Source organism: Palaemon carinicauda, chromosome 17 (genome assembly GCF_036898095.1).
Source record: "Palaemon carinicauda isolate YSFRI2023 chromosome 17, ASM3689809v2, whole genome shotgun sequence".
Classification (NCBI taxonomy): domain Eukaryota; kingdom Metazoa; phylum Arthropoda; class Malacostraca; order Decapoda; family Palaemonidae; genus Palaemon; species Palaemon carinicauda.
Genome location: NC_090741.1, coordinates 47,398,419 through 47,421,605, shown reverse-complemented (window position 1 = coordinate 47,421,605; position 23,187 = coordinate 47,398,419). Strand labels below are relative to the sequence as shown.

The 23,187-nt window shown below is 34.8% G+C and overlaps 1 protein-coding gene and 1 long non-coding RNA gene across 3 annotated transcripts in view; both read right to left on the bottom strand.

The window, feature by feature from the left end:
- Positions 1–6,980, bottom strand: part of LOC137656729 (uncharacterized) — a 289,131-nt gene extending 282,151 nt beyond the window's left edge. The window contains exon 1 of the long non-coding RNA XR_011047006.1: positions 6,867–6,980. This is a non-coding gene — a long non-coding RNA (uncharacterized lncRNA). The remainder of the gene's footprint in view (positions 1–6,866) is intronic.
- Positions 6,981–19,955: 12,975 nt separating this feature from the next.
- LOC137656060 (organic cation/carnitine transporter 2-like) overlaps positions 19,956–23,187 on the bottom strand; it is a 161,461-nt gene continuing 158,229 nt past the window's right edge. The window contains exon 13 of one of the 2 annotated variants that reach the window (XM_068390236.1): positions 19,956–21,690. In XM_068390236.1, coding sequence (XP_068246337.1) covers positions 21,680–21,690 — 11 coding nt within the window. In that variant the 3' untranslated portion in view covers positions 19,956–21,679. The remainder of the gene's footprint in view (positions 21,691–23,187) is intronic. The other variant, XM_068390233.1, reaches the window with a different exon arrangement.

Here is a 23,187-nt window from a genome sequence, read left to right as displayed (position 1 = left end):
ACCTAAGAGAGCAAGTGTCCTGCACAAGTCTCGCTCGAGAGCCCAAGCATCTCACCAAAAAGCGTGAGCAACTCACTTGAGAGAGTCCTGCACGAAAGCATGTTTTGCACAAAAGCACAAGCGTTTCGTTCGTGAGCAAGAGCATCTAGTTCATGATTGTGATCGTGAGCGCCAACAGCTTGTGCGTGACTAGATCGTGATCATCAGCATCTAGCTCGTGATCGTGAGAATGTATGATTGTGAGCTTTTAGCTTATGGTCGTGAGCATTTACAGTAGTTCATAATCATGAGCGTCTAGTTTGTGATCGTACATATTGTGATTGTGAGCTTATACCTCTTGATATGAGCTTTTAGTTCTCAATCGAGAGCATCTAGCCTAGGATACGAGCTCACTGCTTGTGATTGTGAGCGTCTCGTTCGTGATCACGAGAGTATAGCTCGTGATGTTTACCACAAGACGCTGTACTGAAGTAATCACGATTGTCTAGCTCATGATCGTGGCCACAAGACGCTCATGATCGCAATCACGAGCGTCATGCTTGAGCATGTAACTAAGCTAGTGAACGCAATCGTAAGTACGATCATGAGTATCCAGGTAGTGATCATGAGTTTTTAGCTCTTGATCGTGACCACAGGACACTTGAGATCATAGTCATGAGAGTTGTGCTCACGGTTATGAGAGCGTGTAACCCATGCTCGTGAACGTGAGCACGATAGGGAGCATTTCGGTCGAGATCACGTAAACATTATTAAGGGGTGTAGAAACTGGCCTCACAATCATGGTCATGAACATCTCGCTCGCAACCGTGAGCGGGTAATTCATGTTCAAGCATCTCGCTAGCTATCACTTGAATGTTCTCACGGGTTGTAGAGATTGACATCACAATCATAATCACGAGCATCTCGTTTGCGACCATGAGCGTATAATTCACGCTTGTCAGTGCGATCGCGTCTCGCTCGCAATCACTTGAATGTCCTCACGGGTTGTAGAGACTGGCGTCACAATCATGGTCATGAGAGTCTCACTAGCGACCATCTAACTCACGCTCGTGATCATGAGTGTCTAACTCGTGATCGCAAACGTCCTCAAATATTGAGAAGAGACTAGTGTCACAATCGTTTTCAAGAGTGAGACGAGAGTGTAACTCACAATCGTAAGCGTCTCTCCCGCAATCACAAGTGTTTAGCTTGTGATGGTGAGCGTCCTCAAGGGTTGAGGAAAGACTAGTGTTGTAATCGGGATCACAAGCATCTCACTCGGGATCGTGAGTGTGTATCTCACGATCATGAGCGTGAGCTGAGATCACGATCGTCACGAGCTTGTGACCGTGAGTGTATAACTCACGATCTTGAGCGTGAGCACAAACGTTGTGCAAAGACTCGCCCTCGGAAGGGGAATACTGTATCTTACACCTGGAGGCGAACATCCGAGCAGCACTCTGTTGCCCTTCAACGAGTTCTATCTCAAATGAAGGTTAACGTAAAGTGTTGCAAGAGAAAAAGCAAAGACTTAATTCTGAGTTATCCCCAAAGGGATTTCTCTCATGGGAATCCTGCCGGAGTAATCCCACGAAGGAGACACCGAACAGGAGTTCGTCTTCAAGAAGAAGAAAGTTGAGATCGCTGTAACCTATGATCCCGTGATCGTTGCGATCTCTGTAACGATCATTGATCATCACAAAAGACACCCTAATGAGTGTCTAACATCTGGTTGTCGCAAACGACAATCTGACCGACCAGGAAGACGAGGTGATGAGTCTCATCCCTGCGATCATTGAACAGAATAAATTCTGAACTCAACATTGGATTGTAGCAAACGACATCCTGACCGATCAGCAAGACGAGGTGATGAGTCTTGCCCCTGCGATCATTAAACAGTAGGAAAGTCTGTCGATCCAGCAATTGTCGAGCACGCCGTGGGTTGACGATCATCCTTCATCTCACAATTCTCAACAGGCGGAGTACACTTGAGGGCTGAAACATTGCCCGTAGGGAGAGAGAATAATTGCAGAATGTTGGGAGACGACGAGATCAGCAGAAGGCGAGAAGACTCATTGTCAGTAGAACACAAAGGAAGGGCTAACGGGAGGTAGACTTAGTCGACAGCTCAGACGTCAGTCGCAGCTACAGTCACCGACCGAGCAACCCGATGTCGTCATGAAGCTCTATGGAAAAAATAAAGAAAATTAAAAACTTCCTCCCCTCCGTGGGGGAAAAAAAAAAAAACCCTTCAAGGAATTGTCAGCGTCGAGGAAGCCTTCTGATAACTCACAGAACAAACATCAACATCCGAAACCGCCACATTACTCTGGAATGGTGCATCGCGTAAAAACTCAAATCATATCTGTAAAGAAAAGAATGAGCGTAAAGAATGAGTGGAGACGTCCGCTCTCTACCAGCCAAAAGTAAAAATCAACATGGTTCATTGAACCGTGAGTAGATATAGGTGGCTGGGTAACCCTCAACCATCTCTTACCTACCCACTATTAGAGGTTAGGTAGAGTTGCCACCTCGCACTTAAAATCTAATGGTTGCCTTCCAGCTTTCGCCGAAGTAATATCCAATATTAACACCGGAAGGTTTGTTAGTATGGGAACAAGCTAAATTAATGCAATAATTTTGAAACTACCATCTGTTGACGATTTTATGAATTGCCTCCTGTCGGTAGTTTGTTTATTAGCCATGGACAGACAGGGATGGCACATTGCTTACATTGGAAGGCCCCAATGTTAAACAAGTCATTCACCACATGGCTTCAAAGTTTTGAAACTTCAAAAGTCCATAACTCTCTAATATTACAATATATTTTCCTCTGGTTTGACTTTTAGGAAATGTTAAACGCCAATAATTTAATTACTGTATATGCATGACGAAAAATTATACTGCATATGACTGATTGATAATTTTTGCAATAGCTACAATAAATTTTCAAATTGCTACCACACCCTTATAATCCAAAATATTTCAATTTTTTACTTTTTTTTTTTTGGACGCTTTAAGATCCCAACAGTGATTTTGCATGAGTCAAGCATATGTGATTGATCAATTGCCTGACACATGATTGAAGGTATGATTGATTACGAGATTAATGATAAAAGTAATAAGTTCTGCAATTAGACCCTTATAATTTGCATCAGGTTATGTCTATATGAAGGCTTAAGTACCCTAGAATGACCATACACATGACTGATGATATGATTAATCACATGGCACATAACTGATGGCATGATTAATCACATGGCACATAACTGATGGCATGATTAATCACATGGCACATAACTGATGGCATGATTAATCACATGGCACATAACTGATGGCATGATTAATCACATGGCACATAACTGATGGCATGATTAATCACATGGCACATAACTGATGGCATGATTAATCACATGGCACATAACTGATGGCATGATTAATCACATGGCACATAACTGATGGCCTGATTAATCACATGGCACATAACTGATAGCATGACTGATCGCAAGACTGATGACAAAAGTACTAAAAACCTCGGTGAGACGCAGCAGACCCTTATAATTTGCATCAGGTTAGGTTTATAGGAATGCTTAAGTCCCCTAGAATCACCAAGCACATGATTGATGGCACATTTAATCACATGGCATGATTGATTGCAAGATTGATGATAAAAGTACTAAATATGTTATTTTCATTATAAAATAAATTTTTGAACATACCTGGTAGTTATATATATAGCTAATTATATATAACTACCAGGTAAGTATGTTTAAAAATGTTATTTTCATTATAAAATAAATTTTTGAACATACTTACCTGGTAGTTATATATAACTAGCTATATATGTAACTACCAGGTAAGTCTTATGTTTAAACAACTCAAATCAAACCCTTATAATTTGCCTTAGGTTAGGTTTAAATGAATGTTACAGTCAAATAGAATGATCAAGCACAAGATTGATGTTTACGATTAATCGCATGGCACATGACTGATGACATGATTGATTGCATGATTGATGACGAAAGTACTAAAAAAAAACTCAAGTCAAACCCTTATAATTTGCATTAGGTTAGGTTTATATGAATGCTTAAGTGCCCTAGAATGACCTGGCACAGGATTGATGGCATAATTGATTGCCGGATAGATGAACAACAATGCTAAAGTTGACAAAAAGTAGGCTACGGTATAGTTGACCCTTAGGTATTATTACAGTTTCAACCAAATTCGGAAATTTATTATGTCTTTACTTGATATCATATATTTTTTAAATGATTCAAGAAAAATAGTTACTCGAATATTTTCCAAATTAAGGATTAGGGAAATATTTGCCCATGATTATTGTTCCTAACTGTTATCCCAAGGATGTACTTATGCTGCCATGTTAGTTTTTCTCTCGATGGTATTTTGTTTTTTGTTAATGCATTTTGGGTAAAAATGTCTGATCGTCCTTAGTTTTTGGTTATGATATATAGGCTAGGTACAGTAAAAATGCTAAAACCTGATTAGTTATTTTGTTTCAAAATTATCCGATTAACTGCGATTTTGGAATTCATACGTCCTTCTGAAATCAGTGCTTGTCAGTCGAATGTCATGGATTCCGTTGTGCAGACGTTCAGTGGTTGTTCCTTTTCACATTTTAACGTTATTGACCGGTTTCATGGACATTACCATGGAACTCCAGAAGTACTGTAATAAGTTTCTGCGAGAACATTCAGTGCTACCTAAAAGTGTAAAAAGACCCAAGTGTGATTCCCCCTTAGTTTTTCAGCTGATCTGATCACAGCCAAAAGTAAAGAAAAAAAAAAAAGGCAGCAATAGTCGATTTACAAAACATTTCCGAAATTTAAAACAAAAGTACAGGGTTTTCTTGAAGCACAATTAACTATTTAAATAGTAGCAATTTTCTAGAATAAAGTGATGTTTCCTAAAAAAAAAAATAGTGGTTTGCTGACGAAATCGGATGTCATATCTTAAGCTATGATTGAAATGGATTTATACTCGGTATAATCTTTTTGTTTCATATTGAATTCACGCTTCTTAAGGAATCTATTTTAGTTTCTTTATTCTACGGTATATGTAAGTATTGTATACCAGCGGTACTTAAAAAGAGACGATTATGTAATTTCACTGTAAGTGACTATAAAGGTACATTTCTTGGTGGGTCTCATCTTCCCTCATGGAAATTAATTTTGTTTGTCAACCACTGGTTGCACAAATGTTGGAATCATCATTTTGTCATTATCTCCTTCCACTAGTATAGACTGGAGGAGTTTTTGTTCTAAAATTACCACTTACGCTTTTGATAATCACAAGAGGCGATTGGAGGTAGCGGCGTTATAGTGGACATCGATGAATCTCATTTTGGGAAGCGAAAGAACAACCATGGAAGGCCTCTAAGTGACGTATGAGTGTTTGGTGGCATTAAAAGGCTTTCGAAAAGTTTTATTGTGCCTCTTGTCGAAGCATTGTTTCCAAGCATGATGCTGCGACATTTATCCATTTAGTTTAGAAGTACATTAAAGGGGGAAGTATTGTGATAAGTGATCGGCTTACAACTCTCTACATTCTCTTGTGTATGAGCACCATACCATAAATCACTCGCAAAATTTTGTGGATCCCTCTAACCCCGACACCCATACTATAAAACGTCTTTGGCGAGAACTGGAGAGGATGAGACGCCCTAGTAATCGGTGTGAATATTTTCGGAAGAGTTTGTCTCGGCTTTTGTTCATTCACAAATATAGAGAGGAGCTGCTCCATCATTGTCTTATCACCGCCAGTCGCCTGTACCATCCTCTGTCTGAGTCACGATGTGTTCCCGTTCAAGTAGATAATTCAGAAGAGATTGGTCCCAAACCTTCGTCTTCAACTTTTGATTCTATTTAAGGTAAGTGAAGTGGTTAACGAAAGTAACCTGGGAACTGCTAGGTTAGGTTAGGTGGGCTTGTTAAGAGTGTATGGCCATTTTCAAATCTCGAAAAGGTTAAATAATCACATTTTATCCTGTTTTTGCACACCCAAAGTCCCAAGTTCCCACCCGTGTCCGTCAGGAAGGGGGGGGGGGGGGGGGGAGATCCATACGAAATAACGGCCTATACTAGGATCTGGTACTCAACTTTCCAGAAGAGGGCAAGGCTGAAGATTGAGACATAACGGCGATGTAAGCAGATAAGTAAGACACTTGGGAAAAATCCGACTAAGCGTAGGAGCTACAGGCGAAAGGATGAAGACGGACGTGACGTCATTTAGCAATGGCGCCCGTTTGTTTACGTCTCGAGTACCAAAAGTAGCCACGGATGAGAGTAACTTTGGAACGGCTCCTCAGTTACTCAGCCACCTTTCCATATCGAAGTGTTAACTCTATATGGGGTGCAGATAGCTATGTGGCGTGTTAATACATGCGTTCCCTGTTGATATACGATATCCTAGAGGGATACCTTTAGGGTACTCGCACCAGAAGTTAGATTTCTGTGATAACCTTTAGTTTAATTCTCTGGGAATATCCACTGTAGTTAAATATACCCTAGGAAGCTACTGAAAGAACCTTCCATCAGGACGACATGGCTATCTCACCCAAAAATAGATTTTTCGCTTCGCTCAAAATCCGTTCATTTGCAGTGGAAATAACGATCAAATGTATTGGAAACACACCACTCAAGCTAGAAAATATAAATTTTCATATGGGATATCAGAGTTTGGAATAAACTGTAATTTTACGGACCCTTATTAGCCAACATACAATATTAGGCCACAAACAAGAAAATAATATTGACAATAAAAATAAAGTTATAATCAATAATGTTAAGAGACTGACATGCAAAAAAAAAGTATATAATTATAATAAAAAGAATAATAAAACTGCATGCAAAAGAAGTGGTCACACTTACGTTTGGAGTTGCTGCAAACCCTATTGTAAGTACACCAGAATGCATCACAGTGAGCATTGTCTTCACTAAGCTTGACTTTTCTCCTTTGTATCCTTGCCTTTAAGACTCCTCACTAATACGACCGCAAATATATACATTTAGCTTATTAATATCGCCGTGGGCACATAGTGACCCTTTCAAAGCAGTATTCTTTACACTAGGGCCCAAAGTTTCTTCAAGCCTTGCATTTTAATTTTGTAAGCATAAGTCCCATAACTTGAGTCTATATTTCAGTTTCTCTTTGCTACATTCTAAGCCCGGCCCTCAACATTACGCTAAACTTATTTAACATTTTTAAATCCCTTTCTGGGATCGCTTTTTGTGGTCTAATTAAGCCCCAAACTCGTATGTTTGAATAAACTGTCAGTTGTCGTTGGTGAAGCTTGTCACTGTCCTTACAATAACATTTGCTAATGTGTTATCACTTGTCTCAGCACATTCAAGAGGCAAGACTTTAATTAAACTCCTAATATAAGTAATATAATTCTATATTCACAAAAAAAGTCCATAGCGCATGTCTATCATGGAAGCATAGGCCTCTACATCAAAATGATTGTTTCTAAGCAATTATAACGGGATGTTTAGAAACCCCGGTTATTTACTTTAATAATACTCGATGTAGTGAATTTTGGATGATCAGCACACTCACTATTTTCGTTCGACATCGCCTATAGTATTAATAATTCCTAAATTAAACAATAAACTAAAGAAAACACAAACGAAGCAAGGGAAAACTTCAACACTCAAACACGGATGCGACAAATGTAAACAAAACAGTCTCCAGTGTTGCCATATTTGGGAATTTTGAGTGTCTGATGGGGATATTCTGTACAAATTTCTATGAAGAAGAAACAAAATTCAGTGAACCTTTAAATTGCTGCGATTAGTTTGCTTACATTTGTATGAAGTATAGTGAATAATTTCAATATTAGCAAAGCCTACATGATCAGAAGAAAATATATTTGTGGAAATGGGGATTTTGGGGTTGCTTTGGGGATTTTTAGACTAACCCATCTGGCAACATTGACAGTGTTGCCAGATGGGTTAGTGTAAAAATCTCCAAAACTCATGATAAAAAAAATCCCCAAAACGACTCAAAAGTCCCATTTCTACAAATATATTTGGTTCTGATCATGTACGCTATACTAATATAGAAATTACTCACCAAAATTCAAGTAAGTGCAAGTAAACAAATTACAACAATATAAAGGTTTACTCATCTTTGTTTCTTTCTTCATAGAAATTTGTACGGAATACCCCCATCAGACGCCTGAAATCCCCAAATCTAGGGAAAAATTCCCATATATGGCAACACTGTAACCAAACAGATACACACAAACTTACACTCAGGGTTGCCAGATACTTCTGGCTGAAAGTAGCCCAAATTATCATATCAATATATATATATATATATATATATATATATATATATATATATATATATATATATATATATATATATATATATATATATATATATATATATATATATATATAATTTATTTATTTAGCATATCTATGTATGTATATTGAGTGTACGCACATTTTATAGCATAATAAAGATATTAAGCCTACATTTATATTATTATTATTATTATTATTATTATTATCATTATTATTATTATTATTATTATTATTATTATTTGCTAAGCTACAACAGTAGTTGAAAAAACAGGATGCTACAAGGCCAGGAGCCCCAACAGGGAAAATAGCCCAGTGAGGAAAGGAAACCAGGAAAAATAAAATAATCTAAGAACAGTAACATTAAAATAAATATTTCCTCTATAAACTATAAAGAAGACTAACAAAACAAAAAGATAAATTAGATAATATAGTGTGCCCGAATGTACCATCAAGCAAGAGAACTCTAACCCAAGACAGTGGAAGACCATGATGCAGAGGCAATGGCACTACCCAAGAATAGAGAACAATGGTTTGATTTTGGAGTGTCCTTCTCCTAGAAGAGTTACTTACCATAGCTAAAGTCTCTATTCTCCTGCTTTTCCAACTAGATTTGTAGCTTGGCAAGTAATAATAATAATAATAATAATAATAATAATAATAATAATAATAATAATAATAATAATAATAATAATAATAGTAATAATAATAATAATAATAATAGTAATAATAATAATAACACACCCAAGATCATTTGCTCTGTGGTAGGGGTTTAAGAATACTTCAGTACCAGCATAAATTCTGCATATCATAGAAAACGACTAAAAGAACAGCCTTACAATTCCGCTTTTTAGCAAAAGGCTAAGACCACTGCCAATAACTGCCTTGAAGTTATACTATTTAGTCAAAAGGCTGGACCCACCTACATCAACTGCGGTTGATATTTACAGTGGCATGTGATCGTATAAAACTTCTGTCAAATTATAAACCATGCTTGATACTAAATATAAAAGCAATAATGTAAAATATTAACATTTACAATACCGTATTGCATTCCTGCTTCACCTATCACCTGAAGGACGACAAGAGATGGGTCGAGTGGTTGGTGCAGTTGAGAAAAAGTATAGAAGCAGTTAAAAGATTTTTTACCAATATCACTTACAAGTGCTCCGTGCAAGATATTTATGGCTGTTATGAAAGACTAAAACTGAAGAAAACTTTGAGAAAAATAGGAAAATTAATTACTTTTACGGGTTTATTTCTCGCTCTCCATCAGCCACTAAAGGTCTGTTCAGGCGGGCCTTGGTGTGTGAAAACAATTTCTTTCCAGTTAATATTTTGCTCTTAGAAAAAGGAAAAGGCCTTGAAAATGAAATAATAAAGATTTGGGCATTATTTTTTGCAGACAAATCTAATCATAGTAAAAAGTACATTAGATTCGAAAATATTAATAGCAGTATGTTAGGACTCTGGATTAGAAATAAATACTGGAAAACTAAATTAAAAAAGTAGCCCAGTATACCAAAAAGGTGCTGGAGCTCAATTATTATAATTATTATTACTAGCTAAGCTACATCCCTAGTTGGAAAAGCAAGATTCTATAAGTCCAAGGGCTCCGACAGGAAAAAATAGCCGCGAGGAAAGAAAATAATTAAATAAATAAACAATATAAGAAGTAATGACAATTAAAATAAAATATTTAAAAAAACAATAACATTTAAACAGATATTTCATATATAAACTATAAAAACTTATGTTACTGTTCAACATAAAAACATTTGCTGCAACTTTGAACTTTTGAGATTCCACTGATTCAACTACCCGATTAGGAAGATCATTCCACAACTTGGTCACAGCTGGAATCAAACTTCTAGAATACTGTGTAGTATTGAACCTCATGATGGAGAAGGCCTGACTATTAGAAATAACTGCGGGCATGAAAATATACCAGAAAATAATATTTCTGCAGTTTGTATCTTAGAATGATTAACAAGATAAATTACCTTCAGGTTAAGAAAATACTTGATACAATTAACATCTTTAATCTTTTTTTTTCCCCTACAAGAATTTTATTATGAAAGATAACCATCATATATTTTAATAGAAAAAAATTGTACGGTATATAAAATCATTGCACTGTTTATGAAGTAAGCAATACAAAACAGGTATGATACTGAATGATCGTGTTAATTTCACCAAAGTAATGCACTTAGAAATACCACATGGCTTACTAAGCCACATATGTGAGATTAGAAACTCAAAACTTGTCAAGAAAAACTCCTAACATCAGAAACTTAACTTACAATAATCTCTTATCTTTTAGCACTCTAACAATTTGAAATTTATATCTTTTTTTTTTTTTTGGTGCTATTATAGTATGCTATCTACCGCCGAATTTCTACTATAGTATGGTATCTACCACAAAGTATGTTATCTACCATCAACGTTAATCCTCCTGTTTGATGATGATTATCAAACAGATTACGTACCACAAATATATTATCCTCATTGGACTTTACTGATAGTTTAATAATAGTTACTGGAAGGACAACATGGATGCATAATTATAAGCAGTTTGTAGGTTAGGTTAGGTTAGGATAGGTTATCAAGTCGGTAGTGATCCTCCTTATTAGAGGAGGATTAGCAAGTAGACCGTATTCTTAGGGACTGATGATAGGTATCATATCATAGTCAGAGAGGGGTGGTAGATAGCAAAATCAGTGGTAGATAGCATACTATAATAGCACCTTTTGTTTCACCAAATAGTTCTTTTCCTGGATATCACTATGAAAATGTTTTTGCAATTTGGTAATCTCCAAATTATTCTTTTACTAAGAATAGATTTGTGATAGGTTCCTTGAAATTGATAAATGAAACTAAATTTTGGAAAACAATTCAATATCAATTACTCATGGTATAAATTTACTTATGTTCCTGAAAACTAACAATTTGGGTAATCAAGTGCAAACTTCTGTATAGAAATTACCCATAAAATAGATCTTAGTTCCTGGAAATAATAAGAAAATAACTACCATCATTGATATAATTATTTGCAATTCATTTTTCTAAATAAATGAAGCCACAGTTTTGATAATAGCAATCAATCACTTGGCCAAAAAGTGGCATATTTCTACCCTGTAAATTACTAGGAACAGAATTTTTGTCCCTGATCAGTACCCGTCGTCACACGCACATCACTCTATGGAATTCATTTAAAACGAAAACACTTATTCATTATGATAAAAAAAAAAACAAATATATGAATAGACAGACTCTCCATATTTCAAAAAAATAAAATTAATGCGAAAGTATACCGAGGAATTTAAGTAGGAATAAAATAGTCAATGCTGCTATCATCTTCTTTATTCGGGAGCTTTCGACATAACTTATGTCATCTTCAGCCTATCTGCAATTATCATATGTAAAAATAATAAAATTAATTTACTAATTTTACATATGATAATTGCAGATAGGCTGAAGATGACATAAGTTATGTCGAAAGCTCCCGTATAAAGATGATAGCAGCATTGACTATTTTATTCCTACTTAAATTGCGATTCCCAAGAGGAACCCATCTATCAACTATACCGAGGAAGCATCGTTAAATATAACTTTGCTTGTTTTTATTTTTACAATAAATGCCATGAAAGGTATTACGTTAGTTTATCCTGTCAATGAAATCCACAAAATTTGATAAATTCACGGAATATTCAGCCACAGAAATTTAGTCCCGAATCCATCCATCCATAATTTTAATAATAATAATAATAATAATAATGATAATAATAAAAATAATAATAAAATAATAATAAAAATAATGGTAATAATAATAATAAAAATAATAATAATAAAAGTAATAATTTTAATCTTAATAATAATAATAATGATAATAATAATAATAGTAATAGTAATAATAATAATAATAATAATAACAAATGAAACAAAAAACGGGACGTCTCCTCTCTACGTTCCTGAATATTAATTATAAATATAATAATCATAATCAAGCAAATTGTTATATTTTATAAGTTATCTCTGCAACAGAGGTCATTCCATTGTTGAATTAATAGGGAAAGAATCTAAAAGTTTATAACAAAATCATGCGAATTGTTTATACAAATTATTCGTGAAAATTGATTAAAGTTACTCATAAGTAAGACGAGATTAATATTTCATTATTAGTATCATTCAATAAGTAGATAAGGCTGACCAATTCAAAAAATATATGTTCTTATTAAGATTTCATCTAATAATTTACAAGTTTAAAATATCAATGATTGAACAGACTTAAAAAGGGATTTTGACGTAAGAAAAATCTATTTCTGGGCGAGAGACCCGTGCCGCCCAGTGAAATGCTCCTTTAGCACCATTTCTAAGGTATATAACTGCTATACTCCTTTTTTTAGCAGTTATATACCTTAGAAATGGTGCTAAAGGAGCATTTCACTGGGCGGCACGGGTCGGAACCCAGAAATGTTGGATTATAACTAAAAAATCACAGTACAGACAAACTGAACATAACATTTGAGATTCCTAAAAAAAATAAAAAATTGGTTGTGGATGTCATTGATAAAAGATACACAGCTTAGACCAAACACACAGAGTAGCTTCTAGTTTCCTTCTACAGTGAGCTAAGAGTTTCTTCTACATATATGCATTTTTTTGAAATCCAATATGGATTCCAAATTCTCTTGCGAAATTGGGGACCCCTTGTATGAGTTTCCATAGTATGTTTTAAAGTAACCTCCAGTTGCATTTCGGCAGTGTATCAAACCGTAGCAGTATTCGTTAAAACAATCATATGACAACATTTGGGTAATTTTGGTTAATTAGTTTTATTTTTATTAAATTATTTATCATGGGATAAAATTTTGACAATATTTGGTTAACAAATAATTCCATTTTCATTAAATTATTACTCATAAAAATTTTTTTGACAATTTTGGTTATTTGATAATTCCATTTTCATTTAACTATTATTCATGGGATAAAATTTGACAATTTAGGTTAATTGATAATTCCATTCTCATTAAATCATTAATCATGTGATAAAATTTTGAAAATTTTGGTTATTTGATAATTCTATTTCATTAAATTATTATTCATACAATAAATTTTTGACAATTTTGGTTAACGGATAATTCCATTTTCATTAAATCATCAACCATGTGATAAAATTTTGAAAATTTTGGTTCATTGGTACTGCACTTTCATCTCCAAGTAACCTAAATCTAAGACAATTTCAGCTAATTGAAAGTGATGTACCATTTCACATTTTGTAACCATCCTGTATTCCCTAAGGGGAAACTTGGGTACGTGTCAACTTGGGCATTTGGTGGCAAGTACACGCGTACGAAATAATCTATGACGACTTTGGATTTGGAATAACTTGCTGGATGTTTTACACTCTGGAAATGATTGGAGGTACCACAGCTTATTGCAAATAAATTCCTATTAAATTCTATAGATCTATAAAGGAGAATTTCCCCTAATAAATCTTACAATATATTCACTGTAAACCTTTGAGAAAAAACAAAAATCATATGCAATTTCTAAACAAAATATCTAATAGTCTATCCTATAGGAGCATCAATACTATTTAACACTATAGAACCTCAACTATAAGCTACATTGTTCTATGATCTTATTAGAATCAAATAAGAATTCTAAAACTTTCTAAAAAGAGATACGCTACGAGTTAACTGCTACTCAAACATCCTAAACAAGTATGTATATATCTAAACGCAAAAACAATTAAACAAACAAGATCATAATCTTATATATTACATTATTGCTTCCAGTTTCAAATAAGACTGAGATTGATGCATCCATTGTGTGCCAAATCACAGCGAGATCAATTAAAAGATATGATTGTCCTAAACTTGGAGTCACAAAATAAGAAGATATATAGAATGCTTATCACGACTCGTGAGAGAGAATATGTGAAACTTAAACCTGGACTTGTCTTGGAATTTTTTTCTTTGAAGTGAGAGGTGGGAAACTAATTTTTTTTTAAGTGAGAGGTGGGGAACTAATCTTTTTCTGAAGTGAGAGGTGGGAAACCAATTTTTCTGAAGTGAGAGGTGGGAAACTAATCTTTTTCTGAAGTGAGAGGTGGGAAACCAATTTTTCTGAAGTGAGAGGTGGGAAACTAATCTTTTTCTGAAGTGAGAGGTGGGAAACTAATCTTTTTCTGAAGTGAGAGGTGGGAAACTAATCTTTTTCTGAAGTGAGAGGTGGGAAACCAATTTTTCTGAAGTGAGAGGTGGGAAACTAATCTTTTTCTGAAGTGAGAGGTGGGAAACTAATCTTTTTCTGAAGTGAGAGGTGGGAAACCAATTTTTCTGAAGTGAGAGGTGGGAAACTAATCTTTTTCTGAAGTGAGAGGTGGGAAACTAATCTTTTTCTGAAGCGAGGTGTGGGAAATCCCTTTTTCTGAAAGGAGAGGTGGGAAAGATTGTAGAAAACAGAGTTTAAGAAGTTTAGCAGCCAGGCAGGAAGAGATCTAAGGAAGTGGAGGTAGACGTAAAGTAACAGGAAAACGCAGAAGGCATCGTGCCGTCTGCAGTGCACCATGCAAGGCACACTGTAGGTTGCTTTTCCCTCCTCCCTTAGAATAAACAGTTGCCCTTCCTCTCCCTAAAAATAAACAGGTTTAGGATAAAGTCAGTAAACAGGTTTAGGATAAAGTCAGTTTATATATTCATTAAGGAAAGAACTGAATTTTGCTTCAATTGCTAGATATTGGGATACGAGAAAAATGTGTTTTAAATATTCTTGAATAACAAGTGTATATTTTTTCTATACAAGAAATGTTATAGGTGAGTACTATTTGTAAAAGAAACCAGTGTACGATGAAAATAGCTGTTTATTCATTCATGCATGAAATGTCCTAAGAGGGGGAAGTCTGCATATATTTTATATATATATATATATATATATATATATATATATATATATATATATATATATATATATATATATATATATATGGCCTTACAATCTGTGAAAATAGTGTATAGATTTTACATATAAGACAAGATGTAAGAAATCTGTTAACACTGAAAAAAAATGCGTATTAATTACTGAAAATTTATTTACACATCAAATAAACTGGTTTATTTATATCTAAATGTCAACATTTACAGTAATGCAAATTCATTTCAGCAATATATTCACACTGGTAGAGTTAAGAATCAGTGATATCAAAGATGAAATGGAATCGGTTAAAAGAAATTACAGTTTCAGGTAAGTGACATCAGTTTCCACGTGAGAATTCAAGACAGACCCACACTCACAAACAATACATTCCCAAGTTATGTTCCTGGTCATTGGATTACATTTCCCTACAAGATGGAATAGGTTCCTGACAGTTTTCATCAGAGCGGCTAGGTAATGCTGATGATCTGCCTCCGATCCAAACGACTGGGTTAAGGTACGTTTTGCATGCAGCGATTATTGCAATCATCGACTAATTACATTTTTTGGGCTCAGGCCATGTCGTCCTGATGGAAGTTCCTTCATTAGTAGCTTCCTAATGAAGGAACTTCCATCAGGACGACATGGCCTGAGCCCAAAAATAGATTTTTCGCTTCGTTTCAAAATCCGTTTAATCTTATGGGGCTGTTTTGCAACGAGCGATTATCGCTACAGTCGCGATCGATCATCGCTGGCTCCAAATAGTCACTCGTTGCAAAACAGCCCCATAGGAATAAATGTATTTAGAGCTCAGCGATGATCGCAAAAATCGCTGCGTGCAAAACGTACCTTCATGTGCAAGAATTGCTAACCTGACGACAGACCAAGTTCAGAGTTGTATTTGAGAGTACATACCTAACAACTAGATAACGTTCCCCACAAATGAATTATGTTCCTGACAACAAAGTTTCAACTGTTCGATTCGAATGAAGTTCCTGGTGACTTAAGTTATGCTCTTCATGACTAAATTTTTATATTAAAATAAAAACCATTTAACCAGGTTTCAAGTCCTAACAACCACGACATGTTTTCGACAACTGGATGATGTTTTTTTTAAAACTTAGGTATACTGTATTCCTGAAATTCCTAACTGGGTTACATTCCTGAAACTCTTTAACTGGATTACATTCCTGAAAGATGGATGTCATTTCTGGAGTTACTAAAGACTTGTTTTACTTGTTTTCTTTTTTACAAGATACAGTATGTTAAGGAGTATATAAAATTACTTCGAGTTTCTTTTGATACTCTAAAATTTTGGTCACACTTAGATACTGATGGATATAAAATGAACTGATCCTAACTTCGAGATGATATATACTATCACCTATACATTACATAGAGAGAGAGAGAGAGAGAGAGAGAGAGAGAGAGAGAGAGAGAGAGAGAGAGAGAGAGAGAGAGAGAGAGAGAGAGAGAGAGAGAGAGAGAGAGAGAGAGAGAATATGAGCTGGAATGTCTTCATAGAATTATACTCCAATAATCCTGAGCTGACAGAAAAAGATGGAATGTTATTATGATCCAACGTTACGCTGCTGATTCAACCACAAAATATCTGTAAGGCAAGAGACAAGGTAGTCTCCATAAAGGAAAGTAATTCTCACAAAGAATTCGAATGACTTTGATTATCGTTAATACTTGAGCAAAATTCTTAGGATTACCCCTATGTACCTTCATCTGAATGGGATTCAAGTAATAGTTCCAACTAAGAATTGTTTCTTATCAAAAGTAGTTCATAATCGGAATCATTTTGATTTTCAAGTTTGGAGTCATATACCTTGTTTGACAATTTCGACATGTACCTCAGGCATGCCCATGCATATATCGTCACCCTCATAAACTAATTGCCCAAGTCATTTTCTCCACTTGTTGGGAACTCAAAAAAAAAAAAAACCTTCTCATTTCCTACTTCTTTATATCATTGTCTTGAGTTTCAATTCACAAATTCTTAACAGAAGAATTTGTGAATTAGAATTTGTTAATTGAAGCTCAATACAATGATATAAAGAATTAGGAAATGAGAAGGTTTTTTTTTATTTCCCAACAAGTGGAGAAAATGGCTTAGGCAGTTAGTTTATGAGGGGGACGATATATAGAATAAGAGGAAACGAACAAAAATAAAACATTCACTTGGAGCCATTCATTATGTTGGGGATTAAATTGTCCCAAATGATAGGGGCAAAGATCGTAGGCTTTATCACAGATACTGTAACTGTAGAGAATATGTTGAAAAGCGGCATTTCCCTTTTGCCTCTTTTCTTATCTGTGAAAGGAGATAAACCTCACTAAGGAATTTTCTAAGAACTATAGATTTAGTTTCCAAAATTGGAAATGAATGACATCATAGCTACGCTGAAAAAACACGACCTTACTGTCCCTGTAAGTCATTAGCAGCTACTGCCTGGTTCCCTCTGGTCTTGGCTTATATGGGGTATATATGGACTAGCACTGGGACCTATGAGACCTCTCAGCACCTAGGACCAACTGGGGGAAACCCTAGCAGTTGCCCTATTGAGCAAAATTAAGATTCTGATGGTCACCAATGTGCGGAGTGAATGTAACTGACCTTATTTCCACAAACAGCAAGCTTTTATAACAACAGTTTCCCTGAAAGAAGGTCACAGAAATTCAAACAGATTGATACACGTACATACAAGCAGAAACAATCTATCAGTGGGAGGGAAGAGCGATTACGACAATATACAAAAAACAGAAATACCGTTACAGTGCGATACGCATGCAGTAAAAGCTCGTGAGAGCAAGATGGAAGAACGGAAACTGAAATGGAGGTAGAATAGAGGGGTAAAAAGTGAGTGCAACTAGGGGACAAAGAAATGCTGCAAAAACCCTTAGGTAATGCTTATAATGTACTGCACAAGGTGTACTGACGGGTGAAGATAGTTTAACAAGTGTATGTTGAGTCTTTAGAAAAAATGTACAGCACTGCAATGATCTCGCCTCTACCACTAACGTATGACCTTTAAACATTGTGTCTTTTAATCCCGAGTCCAATTACTCCAACAGTACTGGGTAATAAAGGGTAATGAATAGATCTAATTCATAAGAGGTAGAAGCGGTATACTGTATTTCTAATGACTCGAGCAATGTCGTATATCCGTATAATTTAATTACCATTCACACCTAAGAGACATAACCTCAACATGGTTGTATTGCAATTAAATGTAATAAGCATTATGTAGGTGACTTTAATATCTGAATGTTTGTAAAACCAGCACCAACTTTTAAAGAATAATTTTTAAAAAATTGTCAAGAAATATTGTGACTAGTAATTAACTCTGGAGTTAATAAATATATTAGAACAGGAAAAAAATGTCCCAGGTTACAGGAATCCATTATCGTACCTGTAACTAGGTTGAAAGCAAATAACTAAGATACAGAATAGAGCTTCATTGCCTACTGATTATGTTGCACTGAGAAAAGAGATAAGAGATTAAAAGCAAGTGTTAGATCACGTATCCTGATTATGTACTGTACAGTACCTTCTTTTGAAAATTTTAACTTCTTTTCTTAGTAAAAATGTACACCAGTTTCAAGTTTTAAGTCCATAGTGTTTTGTTTTCTGGTTTCCATAGATTAAAGATACAAAATTTTAGTCTCTCTTATATCTTGATCATGGTTCCAATGGATAAAAGTATTATTTTTGGTTTCCTACTTCAATAAGATTTCGTCTTTTGTAATTGTCAGCTGGTTCATAAAATATTGTTATAAGTACAGTTTGTCTTTGGCCTCATATAATAATAAAGTACATCCTTATTGATTGTCAACAATTCCCTGAAGTTAAAGGTATTTTATCAATTTGGCCCTGTAACATGGTCAGGTTCTGAAAAAGAATTATCATCTCTGAAAAACTAAAAGTATTTTCGTCTGATATACCACAAGACGGTTGGCAGATGGGCTCCCAAAGATAAGAATTGAAAGAGGAAGCCGAGGGCTGAGCTCTTGTATTGAATTAAAGGTAAGAGCTCCGTCTTCATTCAACCGTTTAATAAAACCCTTTTAATAAAGAGGTCTAACCGTGACCACTTTATTAGAAAGAGGCTGATGCACTTAGATGAAGAGCTTTATTGAGCTGCTTACAAGATTACCTCTTGTTTACCTCTTGTTCATAAATTGTCAATGAAGCTTAGTCTATTTGACACAAAAATCTTCTTCATGTTAGCATCAAATGTTTACTATCATTACTACTACTCACAATGATTCGCATACTTATGCCGAGGAACAAGAGATCGTGAACTTGCATAGCTGGCCTCCACAGGTCAGTGTCCATATGAGTATAAATGCCAGAATAGAACAGATAAAACAGGATATATATATATATATATATATATATATATATATATATATATATATATATATATATACATATATATATATATATATATATATATATATACATTAAAATACAAAATTTTCCGTGTATTTATGATAAATAAAATAACCAACAATGTATGAAAAATAGAAGTTTATTTAGCTTTCGAAGGGACCATCTCCCTTCCTCTTCAGAATACAAAACTTTGTATTCTAAAGAGGAAGGGAGATGGTCCCTTCGAAAGCTAAATAAACTTCTATTTTTCATACATTGTGGGTTATTTTATTTATATATATATATATATATATATATATATATATATATATATATATATATATGCTTCACTTAATGAAACATGCTTCTGAATTTCTCGTTAACACACCAAGAGCATCAACAAGTCACTCTTAATCCATACTCACAAATCATAATATTGCATCATTGCTAAAGTAATTTAACAAGAAGATTAGAAAAATTAAACATTTCACAAACTTCAACATCACACTGAGTATCCATCCAACATCTTTAAAAAATCTGCACCGTCAACAATAACATGCATTGTCAACAACAACATCGATTCGGACGTGGAGTAACATCCCAACAATTATTATGCTTCTGGCACCAAGCATAAAAGGATGGAGCATTGTGTAAGTGGATGATTGGATGGATGAATGGATGGCTAAATAGATGGATGTATGGATGACTGAAGACGATGGATAAAAATGAAAGTAGCAAGTGAATGAACCCCAAATGAGTTTACCATCTTCTAGGCAAACCTCTTCAATGCATCCAGATACTTCCATCAAAGTTATGTATCTTGCCGCTGGAGAACCGTACATGTATATAAGTACATTGCTTACCCCTTTTGATAAGTATCTTGCAGTTAGAAATTATCCCGTATTTACCCATGTTCGGGATACATCGCACAACCCCTTCCTGAAGAGCATAAATATATCCAAGTCCAAATTAGGTTTGTTGGACATGATACCTCTTTATGTAAGGTGCATAGACTAATATAAATTATGAGTCCTTTCGTTTAAGGACATTTCACAAATGATTGAGCGTCTCTGATTATAGGCACTGGGTATGACCCTATTGTATTATCGTAAGAGGAAGGTAAAATGTATCAATTTCATGAAGAATACAGAAAGTTCAGATTAAAGTTTGATTACAAAGATTATAAAGAATTTGAAGCATATAAAGAATGAAGAATATAAACCTACAAGTAGATCAGACGCTTATAATGGAGGTGATGTCACAGAGGTCCCTTTTTCTGGCAACTACCAGCATCTTATTCACCAAAGTGACAATATTTCTTTCCATGTTAATGAAAAATTGAAGTCACACATGTTCACTGAGGTGATCATGCATTGAAGTGAAACATTAAGGGCATGCTCAGGTAACACCTTTAAAGATTTTTATTCAGTGATAAATACTGTATATGTACAATCAACAACACCCAGACCATGTTCAGAGTGGCAAATAGAAATATTGTACTATAGATAATACGTATACTCATGGTTTAAAGTTATTTACCCATCGTTGCTTCTAATGATATTTAAACTTAAGATTCTCAGATCACCAATATTCAAGGCAATGCGACACATGCGCACATTTTTCCGCACTTATTTGGACACCCTTTATCCACCAAACTTTGCCAAAGTTAGCAAATCTTAAGCCAATATTTGCACGACACCATGGTAAAAAAAAAAACATGTGAGCCTCAAGTAGTGGAACTCAAGCCATGATGATCATACTATTCATACAGTCTTGAACAAGCGAAACTTGATCTAATCCCGAGAATACTGTAACAGACAGCTGATTAAAAATTTGGCGCCATGACACTTCGAGTTGCCAGAGATTGGACGTGACACCACCCTCGGATTGTCTGATGCTTTGATTAGGTTGTAGGTCCTCTGGTCTCATGAAAGAGTGGGAGGGGCCTGGCCCTCAGGCGTGTTGCATCCTACAGTATCTCGCTTCTTCCTCGGGGGTGTACAGCAACAGGTCCTGCATCATCAAGCTCACACTTTCTGTGTCACTTCTGTCGTCGTCTTCTCGGGCATCACCTTCACTGTTTTCCTGCAAGAAGACGGAGATGATTTAGTGCTTCTTCTTTCTATGTCTATGTATTTAAAGTTTCATTTTCCAACTACTAAACAATTTTGTACCTCTTTAACTATGATTTTACAATCTTATTTATAACAGCCAAGAGGTGCCCGTTTTCTCTGGGTTTCAATTTTTAAATACAAATACCCTTTCTCATCAGGTCTGTAAATCCTTGAAAGTCATCTAATATCCCTTACAAACCTTAACATGAATGCCAGGTTGAATTATATCAATATGGTGGCATCAATAACTCAAATTCAATGCAATATGGTAACTTATTAGCTTCATGATATTTATCTTATTTTAAAAAAAAAATTATCCTATTAGATACCCTAACTTTATAAGATACTTTGAAATTTTACTAAGAAACTAAAAAGTGCATAACTATTTTCTTCAGTAAATGATGATTTTCCCGAAAAATGTAAGCATTTCCTTGTGTTTATTTTGCTTTAGACATCTGATAGCAGAATTTATATCAGGCCTATATTTACAATGTTACACAAGATCAACCTGTAATTTTTGTAGCCAAGAGATATATTTTTAAGACATTTTCAGAAATAATGACATTTCTTTAAATTTTTAGTCATTATAGCAGAAACATGGTAAAGCAAACCTTATTCCCTGAAGTAGACTTAAGAAAATTTAGCAGAGCGAGGTTTTCATCAAATGATTAATGTTGACATTTGTAAAGAGCTTCTTATGGGACAAGACTTTAATATTCCTAGCATGCATTCAGAGATCAGGTCCATATTAAAAAAAGATAGAAATAACATGGAACAGAACAGTACAATTATAAATTAATTAAAACATAAAATATATCTAAAACATGCAAGAAATTAACATAAGCTGAGAAATATATCAAATTCACAGGAACACTTTCACTCTGATAGAGCATTTCTGGGCTCCGACCTGTGCCGCCCAGTGAAATGCTCCTTTTACATAATTTCTCAGGTAGAAACTGCTGCAGTTTCTACCTTAGAAATGATGTAAAAGGAGCATTTCACTGGGCGGCACAGGTCGGAGCCCAGAAATAGATTTTTCCTTCGTCAAAATCCCTTTTCATAACCTCTGGAAACTAATGCTTAAAACACTAATAAGTTTACAGTAAAATAAAAACCTGTGCACTGTTGCAGAATTGCAATCATTAACAAAATAAGGAAACTTTCATCTTCATCATAATTTAGAATTATATTATAGGTACCTATTGCTAATTTAGATCAAGGTGGCCTATTGGAAGACCAGCTATCCACCAACGTCCAAAATTTTCCTACACATTTCTCAAACCTAATTTATCATTGTCTTTGCTTTGGTTTGCTTCCCTTAGTTCTCATTCTCCTTTAGGCTTCTTTAATTGCGAATATATGGCATTTTGATCGATAACTCAAAGGTATTTCGTCCAGTAATGAAATAAGTACGAGAACAAAAAATAATATCTATAAGGAAGGAACACTGATACAATATATGATTAAC